The 23,911-nt window shown below is 39.0% G+C and overlaps 1 protein-coding gene across 2 annotated transcripts in view; it reads left to right on the top strand.

The window, feature by feature from the left end:
* Positions 1-23,911, top strand: part of FAM120C (family with sequence similarity 120C) — a 113,967-nt gene that overhangs the window by 8,997 nt on the left and 81,059 nt on the right. Inside the window, exons 2-3 of one of the 2 annotated variants that reach the window (XM_043569771.1) lie at positions 21,526-21,772; positions 23,103-23,185. In XM_043569771.1, the coding sequence (XP_043425706.1) occupies positions 21,526-21,772; positions 23,103-23,185 (330 nt within the window). Of the gene's footprint in view, positions 1-36; positions 336-21,525; positions 21,773-23,102; positions 23,186-23,911 lie in introns of those variants that run through there. The other variant, XM_043569772.1, reaches the window with a different exon arrangement.

Raw genomic sequence — 23,911 nt, 5'->3', positions numbered from 1 at the left:
CTCTCTGGCTCTTCTTGCTTGATCACTCTGATGAAGCAAGCTGCCATACTGTGAGCTGCCCTATGGAGAGGCCCACATGACAAGAAACTGAGGGCAACCTCCAACTAACAGCCAGTGAGGAACTGAGGCCCTCAATCCAACAACCCACAAGGAACTGAATCCTGTCAACAGCCAAGTGAGTGAGCTTGGAAATGGATCCTTCCCAGTTGAGCCTTGAGATGACTGCAGCCTTGGCTAATACTCTGATTGCAGCCTGTGAGAGACCCTGAGCCAGAGGACCCAGTTAAGCCATGCCCACAAATACTATGAGATAATAAATGTTTTTTTTTAAGCCACTAAGTTTTTGGGGTAATTTGTTACACAGAAATAGGTAATGAAAACATCATTGATTGTTGTACTTTTTAATAGTAGTTTTGATAAGCATGAAATATTTCTTGCACCCACATCTATGAAAAGTGACAAAATCACACAAGAAGGTCATATATTTAAAGATAATTTTTTTAATTCAGTGACAAGAGATTGTTGTGCTATAGTGAAAAGACCAAATGAATTGAAGTCCAAAGACTTGCATTCAAGTCACTAGTGGGATCTTGGGTAATTTATTATTTCATTTTGAGAATCTTCGTTTATGAAGTGGATAAGAAAGTGATACCATGTTTCCCAGGACAGTCGAGAGAATTACCAGGTATAATATATGTGAAACCTACTACATACGTGTTAGTTCATATTAATTTCAGTCTCTCCTGTGTTTCCATAGTACTCTATATATTTCCATTGGCTTGTACCATAATATATTGTGATTATCTGTTATATGTAGGCGACTTGATCTTTGCATCTACTCACACAGTATTTGGGCACATGGCAAGTGTGCAGAAAGCACTGGTTGGAAGAATGAACAGTTGTTACATAACTAATGAAAATTTAAAAACACTAAAATATGCTTAAAATTCTTAACCGAGGTATCTTTTGTCTTTGGGAAACTTCCTTTTGCCAATTTGCTGATAGGCATATCTGTAAAGAGGTCAGTTTCAGCAGAAAGGTCTTCATATCAGGTCACTATGTAAGGCTTAAATTTGGTCTATTGAACAATTCTTAGCACAGCCAAAGCACCTGAACCAGAACTGTACGAGGAGGCTAGTCCATCTTCTGGGCACTGTTATGGCACAAAGAATACACTGAAGTACTTAAGTCTCCATACATTTTATGCCCTAAGGCAAAAAGCAGTCATGGAGCTTGAGGTGTTGTCTACCATTTGTAAGGCTTCCATTTGTATCTCAAATACCAGTTTTAGATATTCACTCTCTCTCTTAAAAAGCTGGCAATAATCATCTGAAGAAGATCACATATTTAAAGGAAAATCAGAGAGAACCTATTTCTTGGTGAAAGTGATGAGTATTCCTCTATATCTAAATAAAATATGTCTGTTGAAATACTGCAATTTAAGGCACCATTTTAAAATAAACCATTGTAGGAAATATGACCAGTGTATAAAAATGAAGAGTGCTGAAACAAAACTTTTAATAGGGCTTGGAATTTCAATAGGCTGTGTTTTGGAATACAGACAGAGTAGGTGATACTGTTATGAAATGCATTTATATAGTAAATGAAAGCATTGCCAGGGCTTGAAAACCTTGTCGGTGGTAGTTTAAGAAAATGTCTGTTGGGGCGCCTGGGTAGCGCAGTCGGTTAAGCGTCCGACTTCAGCCAGGTCACGATCTCGCAGTCCGGCAGTTCGAGCCCTGCGTCAGGCTCTGGGGCTGATGGCTCAGAGCCTGGAGCCTGTTTCCGATTCTGTGTCTCCCTGTCTCTCTGCCCCTCCCCCGTTCATGCTCTGTCTCTCTCTGTCCCAAAAATAAATAAACGTTGAAAAAAAAATTAAAAAAAAAAAAAAAAAAGAAAATGTCTGTTGAATACAGCAGAAATTACATAATGAACAAGCATTTGTAAAAGTACGAAATACTGTTGCTCAGGATGTTAAACACTGGTGGCTGAACATTTTGCGGACAGTAAGTTATTTGTGAAGTTTTAGATTTCAGTTGGCTACATAGATATAAGCACTCCCCATATAGCTGTACACTTCACTGTGCCTAGCCAGTAGTTCTCACAGTATGGTTCCTGACCAACAGTACTGTATCACCTGGAAACTTGTTAGAAATGCAGATTCGCAGACCCTAGTCCAGACCTACCATATCAGAAGCTGGAGGTGGGGTTTGTCAATCTGTTTTAACGAGTCTTCTAGCTGATTCTGATGTACCCTAAAGTCTGAGAAAAATTGCACCTAGATATAATTCATGTGTTAAGAATTTTGATGGAATCTAATTCTTTGGGACTTGGAGCCTATGACAGGTACATTCACAAATACCTGGATTTTGTGTGTTAAGGAAAGTCATGAAATTTTTGGTATAGGTTGGTCAAAATTATGACTACAGAAGGTGCTTCTGCCATAGTGTTACTCTTGGACTCAGAATATTTCAATTTGAAGCAGAAACACTTTATAAGGACTTAAAGATTTTAATTATGTCACTCCTTAGGATTCAGTTATTATGCAAAAATGTTCAAAATGAATCATGTTAGGAACTAGTGATTAATAATGTGGCTTACACCAAACAAAGCTGAATACTTTGAATTATTAGATGCACGTTATGGAAATCTGCCCTATTATATGTAGACTGATTGCCTTGGCTGAGGCGTGGTACTGAAGATACTAAAAAAAGGGACTTCTGGCATCCAAAGAGCATTCAGTGCACCAGCAAAGATTGAAATAGAATACTTGACCTGTTTGGTTGACATTGCAACTCATCTAGAGAGGCACTCTGAATAAAAGCAGGTTTATTCAAAAATACCTTCACAAATGTATGGTTGTATTTGCTCGTTTCTAGCAAAATTACACCTTTGGGAAACTCATTTGCCAGGTGATAAACTGGCTGACTTTGCTGAAATTGGTTTCCAAGAAATGAAAGTGATGGCCTGAACTACATTCCCAAAATTGTGAAGTTGTCTGTTGCATTCCAGGAAAGGTTCTCTGGCATTATATTTTCAGAAAAGGAACTAATATTGTCCAGTTAGCCTTCCTCAATGTTTATGGTGTAAAAGAAGAGCTACAATGGAGATAACGAATTACTGTTTTATGGTATTGAAAATGAAGCATGGTGTCATTGGAATACCAGAATTCTACAAATATCTTGGGGGTCGTTACCCTAAATATAAAAAACAGTGTGCAAAATGTCTGTGTTTGGAAACTCCTACCTTTCTAAACAGCTGTTTTCTATTACAAGATGGGATAAAATTAATCATTCCCAAGGACCCAAAGCTAAATTCTTTACTGCACACCCCAACACAAAAATACAAAACCTAACATTGACCTCCTGGCACACTTGGCATCAGATCTCCTGTTCTAAGTTAAAGGAGAAAAATCACACACACAGATGTAATGATTAACTTTTTTCTATTTTTAACTTGTGTTATTAACTTTGAATTTTAAGATGTAAACTCCAGTATCTTGTATGTTTATATCATTAACACTGACAGTGTGGTGTAGTTTAAAAGAAATTAGGGGCACCTGGGTGGCTCAGTCAGTTGAGTGTCCGGCTTCGGCTCAGGTCATGATCTCGTGGTTCATGAGTTCGAGCCCCGCGTCGGGCTCTGTGCTGACAGCTCAGTTAGACTTTGAGGCACAGAGGCCTTGCAGCTGAAATATAAACTGTCCATATTTCTATTGCTAAAGCAGACTTATACATAATCCACCCCTCCCATTGGCTTTTCTTATGCTTCCTCGTCATCTCTGATTTCTTTTCGCTTTGGAATTGAGAACAGAGGGAAAGGTGGACTACAGAGCTCAGCCTGAGTCAGATACCAGTTTGGATTTAACACTATGTGGGGAATGAGGCTAGCAATTCAAGAGAATTTGGGATGAATTGGAGGAAGTCAGTATCACAGAGGTCAGAAAGTGGTGTTGCTTCTGTATTAAGCTCTTTCTGTGGTCCAGGCAGGCTTCTAGACAGCCAGATGGATATAATAAAATCACAGCAACTAACAAGCTCACAATCTATTTATTCTTTATGGCCCTGTGATTATTGTATTACTTTATGAATTGATCTGAAGTTAGTGAATACTCAGTTTTCCAGTAGCCTTTATTTGATAAACATGTTCGATGGAAAGAGCATTATTTTGCAGATAGACCTAACTAGGTTCAAGTCCAAGTTCTGCCATGTGGCTGGCTGTATGATTTGGGGCAAGTTATTTAAATTTTTCTATTGAGAAAGAGGGGGGTCACCTGGGTGGCTTGGTTGAGCATCCATCTTCAGCTCAGGTCATGATCTCGTGGTTTGTAAGTTTAAGCCTTGCATCAGGTTCTCTGCTGTCAGCGTGGAGCCCACTTCAGATTCTCTGCCCCCCTCTCTCTGTACCTCCCGCACTCATGCTCTCTCTCAAAAATAAATAAAACATTCGAAAAAAGGAGGGAGGGGGATTAAAGATACTCATTTCACAGATTTAGAAAGATAAGTGAAATACATCTTAAATTATTTAGCCTGGTGCCTATCATGAAATAGTAATCACTAGAATGTCACCTCCATGAGGACAGGAATTTGGGCCTCTTCGTCACTATGGTATTTCCACACCTAGATGAATGTCTGGCATGTATCCGTGCCTGGTCCAGTAAACACTGGTTGAAAGTCAAAATGTACCAAGAAATCATGGCCTTCATGGCGCTCACATTCTAGTGATAAATACTTCTAGTTGTTTCTAATAGCAAGTGTTTTTCAGTAAATTATTTCTGGAAGAACCAAAGTATGAGAGATAAAATGGAGGGGCGCCTGAGTGGCTCAGTTGGTTAAGCATCTGACTTTGGCTCAGTTCATGATCTTACGGTCTCGCAGTCCGTGGTTTTGAGCCTCATGTTGGGCTCTGTGCTGACAGCTGGGAACCTGGAGCCTGCTTCAGATTCTGTGTCTCCCTCGCTCTCTGCCCCTCCCCCACTTGTGCTCTATCTCTCTGTGTCTCAAAAATAAATAAACCTTAAAAATTTTTTTAAAGATAAAATGGAGAATATGAGCTCAGGTTGAAGAAAAAGCAGGAGTACGTTTCCTGTCTGGTGGTTTTGTCCAATTCTCCATCTACCCAAATACTGGTTTGGTAAGCACAATTTGAAAGCCACTTCTTTAGACTACTTGCTATTGGAAATGAGACATTAAACTTTTTTCAGAGAGCTGTTTCCCCCTGAGTTTTATAAATAAGTGTTGCTTCCTCTAGAAATCATTGCCCCATTGACTGGTCAGGTGCCTTTGGTCTATGTTTCCATGGCACCCTATGATTATAACTTCTTAATGTATTAAGTGTCTTACTCTGTGCTTTCTGCCTCCTGGCACTTAGAAGGCCCCAATTCATATTTGTTGTATTGAACAGTGAGCTACCAATTAAAAGCTAGAGGCAGTTGTTGAGAATCTCAACTCTTACTTTCTTTAAAGGTCAAATGTGCTTCTTTCTTGATTAGTTACTTGGGTATGTTATTGTTTAAAGCTCACCTAAATCATTTCAGTCTCCTGAAAAATTACAAACTTAACAACTGAACTGGATCCGTTTGAGCCAGGAACTGAAAGTCCTTCTGCTTACAGATGGTAGCATTCATCATACATGTGGAAATGGAGCCAGGGTACTCAGCTATTCTGAAGGGTGTTGTGGCTAGAAGGCTTCTTCCTTGCCCTGATCAGGATTTAATTGCCATCAGTCACTCTAGATGATATTTTGCTAAAAAATAACAATCTGACTAGAGAGCACTGTTTCTTAAACTTACCTCATCATGACAATCATCTGGGGTTCTTGAAAGCAACCTCAGTGTCTATTGTTGGATGAAAGAGTAAAGAAAATATGGCATATACATACAATAGAGTATTATTCAGCCTTAAAAAAGAAGGAAATCCTGCCATTTGGGACAACATAGATGAATCAGAGGACATTATGCTGAATGAAATAAGCCAGACACAAAAAGACAAATACCATTTAATAAGGAGTCTAAAATTGTCACTAATAGAAGCAGAGAGTAGAATGGTGGTGGCCAGGGACTGTCAGGAGGGGATATTGGGGAAGTATTAGTCAAAGGGTACAAAGTTTTGGTTATACAAGACAAATGGGTCCTAGAGATCTGAACAGCATAGTGCCTATAATTAACAATACTGATTTGTGTACATAAAACTTTGCTTAACTTATGTTAAGTGCTTTTATCACAAAAAATAAAGAGGGCAGGAGGAAACTTTTGGAGGTTATGGACATGTTTATGGCATAGACTGATGCCAGTGATGATTCTTATCTCTGACCTCAAGGTGTATACATTAATTATGTACAGCTTTTTGTGTGTCAGTCGTACCTCAAAAAAATATATATATATATTTCTAGGCTAGCGCTAGACCTACTTCATCATACTCCTCAGAGTCGAGAGGCCTGGAATGGGAATTACCTTCAGGGAATGGAGGTAAAAGGTCTGCAGGCATAACCTCATTTTATTGTGTTTTGCTTTATTGCATTTCACAGATACTGCATTCTTTACAAATTGGAGATTTATGACAACCCTGCATCAAGCAAATCTATCGGTACCATTTTTCCAACCGTATTTGCTCACTTCCTGTTTCTCTATCACATTTTGGTAATTACCACAATATTTCAAACTTTACTATATTTGTTACAATGATATGTGATCAGAGATCTTTGGGATGTTACTCTTTTTCATTGTTTTGGGGCACCACAAACATCATCAATACAAGATGGTGAACTTAATAAATGTGTGTGTTCTGACTGTTCTACTGACCAACAGTTCAGGTTTCCCTATTACCCGAGACATAAGAGTATTAAAATTAGGCCAATTAATAACCCTACAATGGCCTCAGGTGTTCAAGTGGAAGGAAGAGGTGCACATCTCTCACTTTATTTTTTAAAAAAAAATTTTAATGTTTATTTTTGAGAGAGAGCAGGTGAGTGCATGAGCAGGGGAGGTGCAGAGAGAGAGGAAGAGACAGAATCTCAAGAAGGCTCCATGCTCTCAACCCAGAGCCCGATGCAGAGCTCAAACCCACAAACCGTGAGATCATGACCTGAGCCGAGGTTGGTCACTCAACCAACAGCCACCCAGGCGCCCCACATGTCTGTCACTTTAAATCAGAGGCTAGAAATGATTAAGCTTAGTGAGGAAGGCATATCGAAAGCTGAGACAGGCCAAAAGCTAAGCCTCTCATGCCAAAAAGGTAGGTTGTGAAAGCAAAGGAAAAGTTTTTGAAGGAAATTAAAAATGCTACTCTAGTGGGGCACCTAGGTGGCTCAGTTGGTTAAGCCTCTATTGATTTCGGCTCAGGTCATGATCTCAGGGTTCTGAGTTGGAGCCCCATGTCGGGCCCTTCACTGACAGGGGGGAGCCTGCTTGGTATTCTCTCTCTCCCTCTCTCTCTCTCTCTCTGCCCCTCCCTTGCTCACCCTCTCTCTCAAAAATAAATAAGCTTGTTTAAAAACGGTACTCTAGTGAACACATGAATGATAAGTGAAACAGCCTTATTGCTGTTATGAAGTAAATTTGAGTGGTCTGGATCAAACCAGCTACAACATCCCCTTAAGCCAAAGCCTAATCCAGAGCAAGGCCCTAACTCTCTTTAGTTCCAGGAAGCTGCAGAAGAAAAGTTTGAAGCTAGCAGAGGCTGGTTTGTGAGGTTTAAGGAAAGAATCCATCTCCAGAACATAAAAGTGCATGGTAAAGCAACAAGTGCTGATGTAGAAGCTGCAGCAAGTCATCCAAAAGATAAAATAGTTCATGAAGGTGGCTACACTAAACAGATTTTCCATGTAGGTGAAATAGCCTTCTATTGGAAGAAGATGTCCTGGGGTGTCTGGGTGGCTCAGTCGGTTAAGCATCCGACTTTGGATCAGGTCATGATCTCATGGTTTGTGAGTTTGAGCCCTACGTCAGGCTCTGTGCTGACAGCTTAGAGTCTGGAGCCTGCTTCAGATTCTGTGTCTCCCTCTCTCTTTCTCTCTCTCTGCCCCTTCCCCAACTCACACTCCTGTCTCTCTCTCTCTCTCTCTCTCTCTCTCTCTCTCTCTCTCTCTCTTTCAAAAATAAATAAACATTAAAAAAATAAATAATAAAAATTTTAAAAAAGGAAGAAGATGCCCTCTAGGACTTTCATAGATAGGAGAAGTCAATGCCTGGCTTCAAATATTCAAAGGACAGGCTGACTTGCTAGGGGCAGAGGCAGCTAGTGACTTTAAGGTGAAGCCAGTGCTCATTTATCATTCTGAAAATCTGTGGACCCTTAAAAATTATGCTAAATATACTCTGCCTATGATCTATAAATAAAAAAACAAAGCCTGGATGACAGCACATGTATTCACAACAAGGTTTACTGAGTATTTTAAGCCCATAGTTGAGACCTACTGCTCATAAAAAGAAACCTTTCAAAATATGACTGTTGACAGTGCACCTGGTTACCCAAGAGCTCTGATGGAGATGTACACAAGATTAATGTTATTTTCATGCTTTCTAACACAGCATCCATTCTGTAGCCCATGAATCAAGAAGTATGATTTCAATTTTCAAGTCTTGTAACTTAAGAAATTTTATAGGGCTATAGCTGACATAGTGTTTTCTCTGATGGATCTGGGCAGAATACACTGAAAACCTCTGGAAAGAATTCAGTATTCTAGATGTCATTAAGAGCATTCATGATTAATGGGAAGAAGTCAAAATATCAACATTAACGAGAGTTTAGAAGAAATTGATTCTGGTCCACATGGGTGACTGAGGTGTTCAAGACCAACAGAGGAAATACTTGCAGATATGGTAGAAATAGCAAAAGAACTAGAATTTGAAGTGGAGCCTGAAGATGTGACTGAATTGCTGCTATCTTATGCTAAAATTAATGGGTGAGGAGTTCACTTTTATGGATGAACAAAGAAAGTAGTTTCACAAGATGGAATCTACTGGTGAAGATGCTATGAAGATTGTTGCAATGACAACAAAGAGTTTAGAATGTTGCATAAACTTAGTTGATATGCAGTGGTAGGGTTTGAGGGATTGATTTCACTTTTTAAAAAAATTTTAATTTTTTTTTTTTGAGAGAGAGAGAGGGAGACAGAATCTGAAGCAGGCTCCGTGCTGTCAACACAGCCTGCTGCAGGGCTCAAGCACACGAGCCTTGAAATCATGAACTAAGCTGAAGTTGGACGCTCAACCCACTGAGCCACCCAGGCGCCCCAATTGACTCCACTTTTGAAAGAAGTTTTGCTGTGGGTAAAATGCTATTGAATGGCACCACATGCCACATGCCACATGCCTTCCTGAAAGGAAGAATCGATGAGACAAACTTCATTGTTGCCTTATTTTAAGAGATTGCCACGGCCACCCCAGCCTTCAGCATCTACCACCCTGATCAGCCAGCAGCCATCAACAATGAGGCAAAACCCTCTACCACCAAAAAGACTATGACTTACTGAAAGCTCAGATGATTGTTAGCATTTTTGAGCAATAAAGTATTTTTAAATTAAGGTATGTACTTTTTTAGACATAATGCTATTTCACACTTAATAGAGTACAGTAGGGTATAAACATAACCTTTATATGCACTGGGAAACAAAAAAAAACCCCTCATTTTATTTACCTTATTGAGATACTTTATCGCAGTGTTCTAGAACTGAACCTGCAATATCTGAGGCATGCCTGTATTACTTTTCACCATATACCTTCCTGTATTCCTGATTTTATTTTTACCTGGAGTATGTTCTGCTTTTATTCAGTTGTAATTTACCTTTTGAATTAAATGTTGCAATTCATGATATAAAAATTCAAAAGGTACAAAAGGATATATGATAAAAGAAAAATCTCCCACCTCTGTCCCTAGCCACTAGATTCTTTTCTCCAGAGTTGACCAATATTATCAGTTGTGTATTCTTCCAAAGTTATTATGCATATAAAAGCAAATACTTATAACCACTTAGTGCACACACACCACAAACAGACCTTTAATTTAATTTAATTTTTATTTATTTTGAGAGAGTTAGAGAGCAAGTGGGACAGAGGCAGAGAGAGAGAGGGAGATAGAATCCCAAGCAGGCTCTGTTCTGTCAGCACAGCCTGATACATGGCTCAAACCCAGGAACTGGGTGAAATCAAAAGGATGCTTAACTGACTGAGCAACCCAGGCACCCCACAAATATACCTTTTAAAATGTGGGAGCATACTGGGACACCTAGATTGCTCAGTTGGTTAAGCATCCGACTAGACTTCAGTTCATGTCATGATCTCAGGGTTGTGAAATGGAGCCCTGCATTGAGTTCCTCGCTGGGTGTGGAACCTGCTTAACACTCTCTCTCCAGGCACCCCGTGGCTCAGTTAGTTGAGCTTCCAACTTCGGCTCAGGGCATGATCTCACAGTTTGTGAGTCCGAGCCCCACATCAGGCACACTGCTGTCAGCAGAGCCCACTTCTCTGTCCCCCTCTCTCTCTGCCCTTCCCCTGCTCACATTCGCTCTCTCTCAAAAAACATTTTTTAAAAATATTCTCTCTCTCTCTCTCTCTTTCTGTGTGTGTGTGTGTGTGTGTGTGTGTGTGTGTGTGTGTGCGCGCGCGTGCCTGGGTGGCTCAGTTAGTTTGGCGTCCGACTCTTGATTTCAGCTCAGGTCGTGATCTCACAATTTGTGACATTGATCCCCACCTCGGGCTGTGTGTTGAGAGTGCGGAGCCTGCTTGGGATTCTCTCTCTCCCTCTCTCTGCTCCTCCCCTGCTTGCATGCACTCTCTCTCAAAATAAATAAACATTTTTTTTAATGGTTGCATACTAAATTTGTACTTTGCTTTTTTAATTTATTGTATCATGCTGAGTTTTCCATGTGAGTACATAGAGTTAATTTTTTATGGTCCCACCGTGTTCCATTTTACACATATGTTATAATATATGGATAGTCCCTTATTGATGGGCAATTAGATTTTTCCAGTTTTTAGCTATTATAATAATGCTACAATGAATACTTGTACAGTTGCAATGCTCTTGCTTATACAAGCACTTGCAGTGTTGTTCCAAGTGCTTTACATATCTAAAAGATGAATGTGTAGAAACAAAATTACCAGGTCAAAAGGTATGTTCATTTGTAGTTTTGACAGATCTTGCCAGATTTTTCTCCAAAGACATTGTATCATTTATACACCTACCTTCAATATTTGCGAGTGCCTGTTTCCCTTACCAGTGTAGTATTTGGTAATCTTCTAGGTGAAAAACCCTCTTTCAGCATTGTTTTAATTTTTACTTATCACAAATGAGTTTTATCATCTTTTTATATGCTTACAATCTACTTGTGGTTCCTTTTTTGTGAACTGTTTTCTTGTGTTGTTGGGCTTTTTAAAAATTTTCTGTTAGAGGAATTAGCCCTCTATACTATGAGTTGCAATTTTTTGTGGTTTGTGTTTTTTTTTTTTTTGCAATTTGTCATTTGTCCTTTGAGTTTACTTACATTGGCTTTTCCTAAACATAAATGTTTTATTTTTATTTAGTCAAGAAGGTTGATCTTCCTCTTTACTGTTACTAGTTTTTCTCTTATATGTAAACTTCGAAATTATTATATGTAAACTCTGAAATTATTTTTAAAAATTCTACATGGAGTCTTCTATTATTTTTATAGTTATCCCAGTTAAAGTATGAGGAATGGATCTAATTGTTCTCGAATAAATGTCCAGTTATTCCAACACCATCTGTTGACTAATCCATATTAACTGTGTAATTTAAAAAGTGAGTTATGGATTTTGTAACAATTAAATGGCATTTAATAAAGTCAAGGGCAACTGTTACAAGATATGTAGAAGCTGTATCATCCAAATGCAGCATGTGGACCCTTTTTGGATCCTTATTTGAACAAACCAAATGTCAAAAAACATTTTTAAGACAATCTTGGAAAATAGAGTAGCTACTGGATATTATGGTATTAAGAAACTTGTTAACTTTGGTGAAATACTAGTATTATTTTAAAAGTATTTATCTGTCACATATAAGGAATGAAGTATTTATTGGTGATTTGATATCTGCAATTTGCTTGAAAGTATGCCAGAAATGACCAATAATCATATGTAAAGATGCTCAACATAACTATCAGAGAATGCAAATGAAAACCACAATGAGATATCACCTCATACCCATTAGGATGGCTACTATAAAAGGAAACAAAAGAAAAGAACCAGGAGTTGGTGAGGTTGTGGAGAAGTTAGAACCCTTGTACACTGTTGGTGGGAATATAAAATGGCACAACCTCTATGGAAAACAGTATGGAGTTTCTTTCAAAAAATTAAAAATAAAACTACCATATGATTAAGCAATTGTACTTCTGAGTATTTATCCAAAAGAACTGAAAACAGGATCTTAAAGAGAGATTTGCACATCTATGTTTATAGCAGCACTATTCACAATAGCCAAGAAGTGGAAGCAACCCATATGTCCATTCAGTGATGAACAGATGAAGAAAATGTAGTATGTACATACAATGGAATATTATTTTAGCCTTAAAAAGGAAGGAAATCCTGTCACATGCTACAAAGTGAATGAACCTTGAGAACATTGTTAAATGAAATGTCAGTCATAAAAAGATAAATACTGTATAGTTCCACTTATATGAGGTATCTAGTCAAATTAATTGAAACAGAAAGTAGGATGGTGGTTGCCAGAAGCTGGGGGAGAGGCGGAAACAGACAGTTGTTGTTTAATGAGTATAGAGTTTCAGATTTGCAGGAATAAAAAGTCCTGGAGATCTCTTTCACAACAATGTGAGTAAACAACACTACTGAACTATACACGTAAAAATTGTTAAGTTGGTAAATTTTATGTTATGTGGTTTTTTAGTCACAATTTAAAAAGTGTATGTAAAATTGGCAGAACAAAAGCAGGGCACAGTAGATGAAACAAGAATGACTTAACATGGATAGTAGCTTAAACAGGATAATGGTATCATAGGGGTTTATTATGGTATTTTCTTTACCTTTGTATGTTTAAATTTTTCCATAATAAAAGTTTTAAAAGGGAGAGTTTGGAAGCATGGGCATTGTGGACAGAGCTGAATTTGTTTTTTTTTTTTTCTTCAGTATATGAAGTTTATTGCCAAATTGGTTTCCATACAACACCCAGTGCTCATCCCAAAGGCTGCCCTCCTCAATACCCATCACCCACCCTCCCCTCCCTCCCACTCCCCATCAACCCTCAGTTTGTTCTCAGTTTTTAAAGGCCTCTTGTGCTTTGGCTCTCTTCCACTCTAACCTCTTTTTTTTCTTCCCCTCCCCCATGGGTTTCTGTTAAGTTTCTCACGATCCACGTAAGAGTGAAACCATATGGTTTCTGTCTTTCTCTATATGGCTTATTTCACTTAGCATAACACTCTCCAGTTCCATCCATGTTGCTACAAAGGGCCATATTTCATTCTTTCTCATTGCCACATAGTACTCCATTGTGTATATAAACCACAATTTCTTTATCCATTCATCAGTTGATGGACATTTAGGCTCTTTCCATAATTTGGCTATTGTTGAGAGTGCTGCTATAAACATTGGGGTACAAGTGCCCCTATGCATCAGTACTCCTGTATCCCTTGGGTAAATTCCTAGCAGTACTACTGCTGGGTCATAGGGTAGGTCTATTTTTAATTTTTTGAGGAACCTCCACACTGCTTTCCAGAGTGGCTGCACCAATTTGCATTCCCACCAACAGTGCAAGAGGGTTCCCGTTTCTCCACATCCTCGTCAGCATCTATAGTCTCCTGATTTGTTCATTTTGGCCACCCTTACTGGCGTGAGGTGATATCTGAGTGTGGTTTTGATTTGTATTTCCCTGATGAGGAGCGACGTTGAGCATCTTTTCATGTGCCTGTTGGCCATCCGGATGTCTTCTTTAGAGAAGTGTCTATTCATGTTTTCTGCCCATTTCTTCACTGGATTATTTGTTTTTCAGGTGTGGAGTTTGGTGAGCTCTTTATAGATTTTGGATACTAGCCCTTTGTCTGATATGTCATTAGCAAATATCTTCCCATTCTGTTGGTTGCCTTTTAGTTTTGTTGGTTGTTTCCTTTGCTGTGCAGAAGCTTTTTATCTTCATAAGGTCCCAGTAATTCATTTTTGCTTTTAATTCCCTTGCCTTTGGGGATGTGTCAAGTAAGAGGTTGCTACGGCTGAGGTCAGAGAGGTCTTTTCCTGCTTTCTCCTCTAGAGTTTTGATGTTTTCCTGTCTCACATTCAGCTCCGTTATCCATTTTGAGTTTATTTTTGTGAATGGTGTGAGAAAGTGGTCTAGTTTCAATCTTCTGCATGTTGCTGTCCAGTTCTCCCAGCACCATTTGTTAAAGAGACTGTCTTTTTTCCATTGGATATTCTTTCCTGCTTTGTCAAAGATGAGTTGGCCATACGTTTGTGGGTCTAGTTCTGGGGGTTCTATTCTATTCCATTGGTCTATGTGTCTGTTTTTGTGCCAATATCATGCTGTCTTGATAACTACAGCTTTGTAGTAGAGGCTAAAGTCTGAGATTGTGATGCCTCCTGCTTTGGTCTTCTTCTTCACAATTTCTTTGGCTATTCAGGGCCTTTTGTGGTTCCATACAAATTTTGGGATTGCTTGTTCTAGCTTTGAGAAGAATGCTGGTGCAATTTTGATTGGGATTGCATTGAATGTGTAGATAGCTTTGGGTAGTATTGACATTTTGACAATATTTATTCTTCCAATCCATGAGCACGGAATGTTTTTCCATTTCTTTATATCTTCTTCAATTTCTTTCATAAGCTTTCTCTAGTTTCCAGCATACAGATCTTTTGCATCTTTGGTTAGGTTTATTGCTAGGTATTTTGTGCTCCTTGGTGCAATTGTGAATGGGATCAGTGTCTTTGTCTTTCTGTTGCTTCGTTATTAGTGTATAAGAATGCAACTGATTTCTGTACATTGATTTTGTATCCTGCAACTTTGCTAAATTCATGGATCAGTTCTAGCAGACTTCTGGAGGAGTCTATCAGATTTTCCATGTATAATATCATGTCATCTGCAAAAAGTGAAAGCTTAACTTCATCTTTGCCAATTTTGATGCCTTTGATTTCCTTTTGTTGTCTGATTGCTGATGCTATAACTTCCAACACTATGTTAAACAACAGAGGTGAGAGTGGACATCCCTGTCGTGTTCCTGATCTCAGGGAAAAAGCTCTCAGTTTTTCCCCATTGAGGATGATGTTAGCTGTGGGCTTTTCATAAATGGATTTTATGATCTTTAAGTATGTTCCTTCTATCCCGACTTTCTCGAGGGTTTTTATTAATAAAGTTGCTGAATTTTGTCAAATGCCTTTTCTGCATCAATTGACAGGATCATATGATTCTTATCTTTTCTTTTATTAATGTGATGTATCACATTGATTGATTTGCAAATGTTGAACCAGCCCTGCATCCCAGGAATGAATCCCACTTGATCATGGTGAATAATTCTTTTTATATGCTGTTGAATTCGATTTGCTAGTATCTTATAGAGAATTTTTGCATCCATATTCATCAGGGATATTGGCCTGTAGTTCTCTTTTTTTACTGGGTCTCTGTCTGGTTTAGGAATCAAAGTAATACTGGCTTCATAGAATGAGTCTGGAAGTTTTCCTTCCCTTTCTATTTTTTGGAATAGCTTGAGAAGGATAGGTATTATCTCTGCTTTAAATGTCTGGTAGCACTCCCCTGGGAAGCCATCTGGTCCTGGACTCTTATTTGTTGGGAGATTTTTGCTGACTGATTCAATTTCTTTGCTGGTTATGGGTCTCTTCAAGCTTTCTATTTCCTCCTGATTGAGTTTTGGAAGCGTGTGGGAGTTTAGGAATTTGTCCATTTCTTCCAAATTGTCCAGTTTGTTGGCATATAATTTTTCATAGTATTCCCTGATAATTGCTTGTATTTCTGAGCGATTGGTTGTACTAATTCCATTTTCATTCATGATTTTATCTATTTGGGTCATCTCCCTTTTCTTTTTGAGAGCCTGGCTAGAGGTTTATCAATTTTGTTTATTTTTTCAAAAAACCAACTCTTGGTTTCGTTGATCTGCTCTACCGTTTTTTTAGATTCTATATTGTTTATTTCTGCTCTGATCTTTATTATTTGTCTTCTTCTGCTGGATTTAGGCTGTCTTTGCTGTTCTGCTTCTATTTCCTTTAGGTGTGCTGTTAGATTTTGTATTTGGGATTTTTCTTGTTTCTTGAGATAGGCCTGGATTGCAATGTATTTTCCTCTCAGGACTGCCTTCGCTGCATCCCAAAGCATTTGGATTGTTGTATTTTCATTTTCATTTGTTTCCATATATTTTTTAATTTCTTCTCTAATTGCCTGGTTGACCCATTCATTCTTTAGTAGGGTCTTCTTTAACCTCGATGCCTTTGGAGGTTTTCCAGACTTTTTCCTGTGGTTGATTTCAAGCTTCATAGCATTGTGGTCTGAAAGTATGCATGGTATGATCTTAATTCTTGTATACTTATGAAGGGCTGTTTTGTGACCCAGTATGTGATCTATCTTGGAGAAGGTTCCATGTGCACTCGAGAAGAAAGTATATTCTGTTGCTTTGGGATGCAGAGTTCTAAATATATCTGTCAAGTCCATCTGATCCAATGTACCAGTCAGGGCCCTTGTTTCTTTATTGACCGTGTGTCCAGATGATCTATCCACTGTTGTAAGTGGGATGTTAAAGTCCACTGCAATTACCACATTCTTATCAATAAGATTGCTTATGTTTGTGAGTAATTCTTTTATATATTTGGGGGCTCCTGTATTTGGCGCATAGACATTTATAATTGTTAGCTCTTCCTGATGGATAGACCCTGTGATTATTATATAATGCCCTTCTTCATCTCTTGTTACAGCCTTTAATTTAAAGTCTAGTTTGTCTGATATAAGTATGGCTACTCCAGCTTTCTTTTGACTTCCAGTGGCATGATAAATAGTTCTCCATCCCCTCACTCTCAATCTGAAGGTGTCCTCAGGTCTAAAATGAGTCTCTTGTAGACAGCAAATAGATGGGTCTTGTTTTTTTATCCATTCTGACACCCTATGTCTTTTGGTTGGCGCATTTAGTCCATTTACATTCAGTGTTATTATAGAAAGATATGTGTTTAGAGTCATTGTGATGTCCATAGGTTTCATGCTTGTAGCGATGTCTCTGGTACTTTGTCTCACAGGATTCCCCTTAGGATCTCTTGTAGGGCTGGTTTAGTGGCGACGAATTCCTTCAGTTTGTGTGTGTTTGGGAAGACCTTTATCTCTCCTTCTACTCTAAATGACAGACTTGCTGGATAAAGGATTCTTGGCTGCATATTTTTTTCTGTTCATCACATTAAAGATTTCCTGCCATTCCTTTCTGGCCTGCCATGTTTCAGTAGAGAGATCGGTCACGAGTCTTATAGGTCTTCCTTTATATGTTAGAGCACGTTTATCTCTAGCCGCTTTCAGAATTTTCTCTTTATCCTTGTATTTTGCCAGTTTCACTATGATATGTCGTGCAGAAGATCGATTCAAGTTACATCTGAAGGGAGTTGTGTGTGTGTCTTGGATTTCAATGCCTTTTTCCTTCCCCAGATCCGGGAAGTTCTCAGCTATTATTTCTTCAAGTACCCCTTCAGCACCTTTCCCTCTCTCTTCCTCCTCTGGAATACCAATTATGCATATATTATTTCTCTTTAGTGCATCACTTAGTTCTCTAATTTTCCCCTCGTACTCCTGGATTTTTTTATCTCTCTTTTTCTCTGTTTCTTCTTTTTCCATAATTTTATCTTCTGGTTCACCTATTCTCTCCTCTGCCTCTTCAATCCGAGCCATAGTTGTCTCCATTTTATTTTGCAGCTCATTGATAGCATTTTTTAGCTCCTCCTGGCTGTTCCTTAGTCCCTTGATCTCTGTAGCAAGAGATTCTCTGCTGTCCTTTATACTGTTTTCAAGCCCAGCAATTAATTTTATGACTAGTATTCTAAATTCACTTTTTGTTATATTGTTTAAATCCTTTTTGATCAGTTCGTTAGCTGTTGTTATTTCCTGGACGTTTTTCTGAGGGGAATTCTTCTGTTTCGTCATTTTGGATAGTCCCTGGAGTGGTCCGGGACTTCGGGGCACTTCCCCTGTGCTGTCTTGAATAACTTGCGTTGGTGGGCGGGGCAGCGTCAGACCCCATGTCTGCCCCCAGCCCACCAATGGGGCCACAGTCAGACTGGTGTGTGCCTTCTCTTCCCCTCTCCTAGGGGCGGAATTCACTGTGGGGTGGCATGGCCCATCTGAGCTACTTGCACACTGACAGGCTTGTGGTGCTGGGGATCTGGTGTATTAGCTGGGGTGGATTGGCCAGGTGCACAGGGGTTGGAGGGGCAGCCTCAGCTTGCTTTTCCTTCAGAGATCCGCTTCGGGAGGGGCCCTGTGGCACCGGGAGGGAGTCAGACCCACCGGAGGGATGGATCCGCAGAAGCACAGCGTTAGATGTTTGCACGGTGCAAGCAAGTTCCCTGGCAGGAACTGGTTCCCTTTGGCATTTTGGCTGGGGGATGGCCGAGGGAGATGGCGCTGGCGAGCACCTTTGTTCCCCACCAAGCTGAGCTCTGTCATCCGGGGCTCAACAACTCTCCCTCCCATTGTCCTCCAACCCTCCCGTTCTCCGAGCAGAGCTGTTAGCTCATAACCTTCCAGATGTCAAGTCCCGCTTGCTGTCGGAACACACTCCATCCGGCCCCTCCACCTTGGCAGCCATACTCAGGGGCTCTGGCCGGTGGGACGCCCCTCTGCACTGGCTCCCTCCCGCCAGTCCGTGGAGCGCGCACGGCCTCGCCACCCTTCCTACCCTCTTCCGTGGGCCTCTCGTCTGCGCTTGGCTCTGGAGACTCCGTTCTGCTAATTCTCTGGCGGTTTTCTGGGTTATTTAGGCAGGTGTAGGTGGAATCTAAGTGATCAGCAGGACGCGTGGTGTGCCCAGCGTCCTCCTACGCTGCCATTTTTCCAGGATTCCCAGAGCTGAATTTGAATTCTAGTTCCATTTTTTTTAATTGGGATAAAAAAATTGGGAAATAATTCACATAATGGCATAAAATTTACAATTTTTTATGTACAATTCAGTTGTATTCACAGTTGTGTACAACTGTGACCACTAATTCCAGAACATTTTTATCATCCCAAAAGTGAACCCAGTACCCTCTAGCACTGATTCTTCATTTCCCTTTTCCCCCACTCCCTGGCAACCACTAATCTATTTTTCCATCTCTATGGATTTTCCTGTTATGGAATATTAATATAAAAAGGAATCATATAATATCTGGCCTTTGTGTCTGGCTTCTTGCACTCTATAGTGGTTTTAAGGTTCATTTATGTTGTAGAATGAATCAGTACTTCATTCCTTTTTATAGCTAAATAATATTCCCTTGTGTGGATATATCACATTTTGCTTAACCATTTTTCTGATGATGGACATTTGTTTTTGTTTTTTAATGTTTCTTTATTTTTGAGAGAGAGACCGAGACAGAGAATCCCACGCAGGCTCTGCGTTGTCAGCACAGAGCCAGACGTGAGACTCAAACCCACGAACTGTGAGATCATGACCTGAGACGGAATCAAGAGTTGGACATTCAACCTGAGCCACTCAGACACCTCTGTTGATGGACATTTGGAATGCTCTGTGGCCCTGAGCATGGCATCTCCTTTCTCTGAGCCTCAGTTTCCTCATCTGTAAGATGGGGCTTATAACGCTCACATTGTCTGATTGTGATGATGAGAGGGAAGGTTTCACACTTATACCCAGTACAGACAAATACTCAATAAGTGACTTGTATAAGAGATATGCTGAAAAAAACTATCACCAGGGGGACAGCATAAAACTGTACTCCTATCCTGACCCAATTGGAGTTTATCATAACTCTAGGTGTAAATATGTTGCAGTACAAAGTAAGGATTTTGGGTTCCTTTGTTTGGATATCAAACATATGCAGACATTACTTTGCTATCTGCTTATCAATGTCCCTCCCCCTGTGGACTTAATGTGTGACATAACTATCTACTGTGACTAGACTCTCCATATCCTGGGAGAAACTTAATGCACTAAAATTCCTGTCAGACTCCAGAAAACTACCTTTCTTTTATAATTTAAATGAAAAAAAAAACTAGGTCAGTTGAGTTCAACAAAAATATATAGGTCCACAGGCTCTAAAGCCAAAATCCAAGCTTTGTTCCTTCCAGCTATGTGGCCTTGGGAATAGCAATGTAAAAATGGGAATGATAACAACAGTTATAGCCTTATAAGATTATTAAATGAATTAATGTGTGCAGAGTACTTGCAACATTGCTTAGCACATAGTACGTGTTCAGTATCTGTTAGCTACTTTTATTCATATCATGCTCCAAGCATTATCTTGGAGCCCAAAATCAAGAGATAAATAAAGTCTCTGCAGTCAAGGAAGTTAGTGTGGTAGAACCAGTATGCAGATTATTTCAGTATGCTCTAAGTGCAGTGATAGAGGCATGCACAGGAAGACCACTTAACAGTCTATTATATAAAAAATAGTGCTTTCCAGGAAGAAGCCTGGTACAACGGAAAGTATGTATTCTCGAGTCAGAACAGCTTGGGTTTGAATCCTGTGTACACTTATTCATTATGCAGCTTTGAGGGGAGAGAATCTCTCATAGTTTTAGTGTTCTCATTTCTAAAATGGGGTGAAGATTCTGACCTCTACCTGCTGGAAATGCCCTGTTTGGGTGCTCTGTGGTTTAAGGTGGTTCTAAAAAAAAGCAAGCAAGAAATTTTTTTAAAAGGAGTTAGATGAACTTAGAATCAGATTCTTACTATATGTTATTTAACCTCTCTGTATCTATTTCCACATGTAAGTTTTTTTATCCATATCTACCTTGCTCAGAACAACCATGGTTGTTCTGACAATGAGATAATGTATGTAAAGTATATGTGGCATTTCAAAGGTGCTGAGCAATACATAATAGTTTTATTTCTAACAAAGATATCTTCTGTTATTGTTTAAGGTGAAAACTTAAGTAATATATACCATGTTAATTTCAGTATTCTTTTTTTTCAATTTATTTATTTTGAGAGGGAGAGAGAGAGAGCACATGCTGGTGGGGCAGAGAGAGAGAGGGAGACAGAGAATCCCAAGCAGGCTCCACACTGTCAGCACAGAGCCCGATGTAGGGCTCGAACTCATGAACCTGTCAGACCATGACCTGTGCCAAAACCAAGAGTCAAACACTTAACCTACGGAGCCACCCAGGCTCCCTAATTTCAGTATTCTTTTGAAGAGCCTCACACGACAGTTTCATGAAAGGACTGGGCATTTAAATGGATACATGGATGGTGATGTCTTTGTTTATAGTACGAATAATCAAGTTCAAAGATGAGAAAGACTTTTTTTGAAGAGTATTGTGTTCAACCATTTGTGATCTTAAATTTCAACAAACTATAAAATATAGTTGCTAACCTGGACTTCTAACCAAATATATCGGTTTCTGTTGCATGATATGTTCTTCTCTCCTTCCCTCCTAGGTCTTTCAGAGCCTTGAAGACCACCATTTGGAAGTGGTGGCTTTTTTCAGGGAAAATGGCTTCCATGGCCTTCTTGCCCATGATTCCGAGTATGCCCTCTACAATATTCCCTCTTACTACAGTTCCCATGCTCTGAAGCTGAGCTGGAATGGGAAGAATCTCACTACCAATCAGTTCCTGATGCAGGAAGTAGCCAAGCAGCTGGGCTTGAAACGGATGAATTTTCCTATATTTGCTGCACTGCTAGGTAGGTATCCAAAGAAAAGACTCCAGTGATTGGTAAAGTTTCCTCTTCCAATGCTAAGACATGAAGACCAGAGCAATTTAGCCTGTCACTATTGAATTTATCTTTTTTAAAGTCCGCATGACAAAACACTATGCTGGGGAAAACCCAGCAGTCTTTTGGGCTTCTTACTAGAAACTCAGCATCTTTGTCTTACGAATTTAATACAGGATATTCCAGAAAATATTTCAATTTTTCTAAAAACTTTTTTGTTATATTCCATTATTATTTTATGCAGAGCACTGTCTTAGGCCAAATGTTTTATTAGTCTTAGATAGCTTTGGTTCCCCATTCAGAGCATGAGCATTTCTTTCCCTCTACCTCAATTTACTTTTTTTTTTTTTTTGGCTCTAGCACCTTTACCCTCTGAATCTGTGTCTCAATTTAGATCAAGAACATAAACTGCTGTATATGTTTTTCTTTTTCTGTTGTGCTAACATTTTATTATGAAAATTTCCAAACATACACCAAAATTGAAAGAATTTGGTAGTGAAAATCCTATATCTGCCACCAGTATTCCTGCCATTAACATTTTCCTATATTTGCTTTATCATATATATCAGTCCAGTCTAGTCATCCATCAATTTATCTTTCAAAAATGCATTTAAAAGTAAATTACAGACAGGTGATTATGTTTTGAGTTGGTTTTCCATGTACTGACAGCATGATGGTTAATATGTTGTCTCAGGTGTAACCTCTGCTTATGATCCCAGTGGATTTGAGTTTGGTTCATATAACAGAGCCACCACAATTTTTAGAATTAGGCCTATGGCAAATTACTGAAGTTACACCTGCCTGGTTTCAATTTCCTTATATGTGAAATAGAATAGTATATTTCATTGTGTTACTGACAATATTAAGTGAAATGAGATATATAAAACACCCAGCACTTACTAGGCAGTCAGTAATTGTAGCTGCTATTATAAAAAGTAGAATGATTAGGTAATAGATAATAGCATGTGCTTTGAAGTCCTCTTCTTATCCTGGTGTGGGCATTTATTAAGTCACCAAACATAATGCTACTTTGTGCTAAGTCACCAAACTTGTCTGAACCTCAGTTACCTTATCTGTAAAATAGGGATAATAATACTACTGGCATGGTTATTATAAGGATGATACATATAATGCATGAGATACATAGTGGGTAATCAAAACATAGCTACTATAGACATTACATTGAAAATCTACAACTATGTGAATTATTTTATTATTTTCTTACCCAGAGGCCCTTTCATAGCCTGGAAGTTCTATGAATACATTTGTACTGTCAGTAAATGACAAATGTACTTTATAGGTAACCACATTCTCCCAGATGAGGACCTGGCTGCTTTTCACTGGAGCCTCTTGGGACCAGAACATCCCCTTGCATCACTTAAGGTAAAGTGCCCCCTTTCTTACCTATACATTCATGCCTAGGGGACATTAGGTTTTTTTCATCGGAGTTTTGATAGAATAATTGCCTTTCATTAGGCTTAAAATATTTCAAATACTTACAAAAAATTATAATTATGATCAAATCCTTAAAATCTTTTTTATTAACTTTTTATCTTAATTCCAGTGTAGTTAATATACAGTGTTAGATTATTCTCAGGTATACCATATAATGATTCAACAATTCCATTCATCACCCAGTACTCTTCACAACAAGTGCATTCCTTAAACCCCATCACTTATTTCACTTATCAACCCCACCACCACCCACTTACAGAGTTTGTCCTCTATATAGTTACGAATCTGTTTCTTGGCTTATCTTTATCTTTTTTTCCCCTTTGATCATTTGTTTTCTTTTTCAAATTCCACACATGAGTGAAATTATATGCTGTTTGTCTTTCTCTGACTGAATTATTTCAATTAGCATTATATTCTCTAGATCCACCATGTTGTTGCAAATGGCAAGATTTTGTTCTTTTTATGGGTGAATAACATGTATACACACACACACGCACACACACACACACTAATTCTTCTTTTTTTAAATTTATTTATTTAAATTCAAGTTAGTTAACACACAGTGTAGTATTGGTTTCAGGAGTAGAACCCAGTGATGCATAACTTACATATGACACCCAGTGCTCATCCCAACAAGTGCCCTCCTTAATGCTC

The sequence above is a fragment of the Prionailurus bengalensis genome, chromosome X (assembly GCF_016509475.1).
Source record: "Prionailurus bengalensis isolate Pbe53 chromosome X, Fcat_Pben_1.1_paternal_pri, whole genome shotgun sequence".
NCBI classification, from domain to species: Eukaryota; Metazoa; Chordata; class Mammalia; order Carnivora; family Felidae; genus Prionailurus; species Prionailurus bengalensis.
Note: the sequence above shows the minus strand (reverse complement) of the source record. Positions and strands in the feature narration are given on the sequence as shown.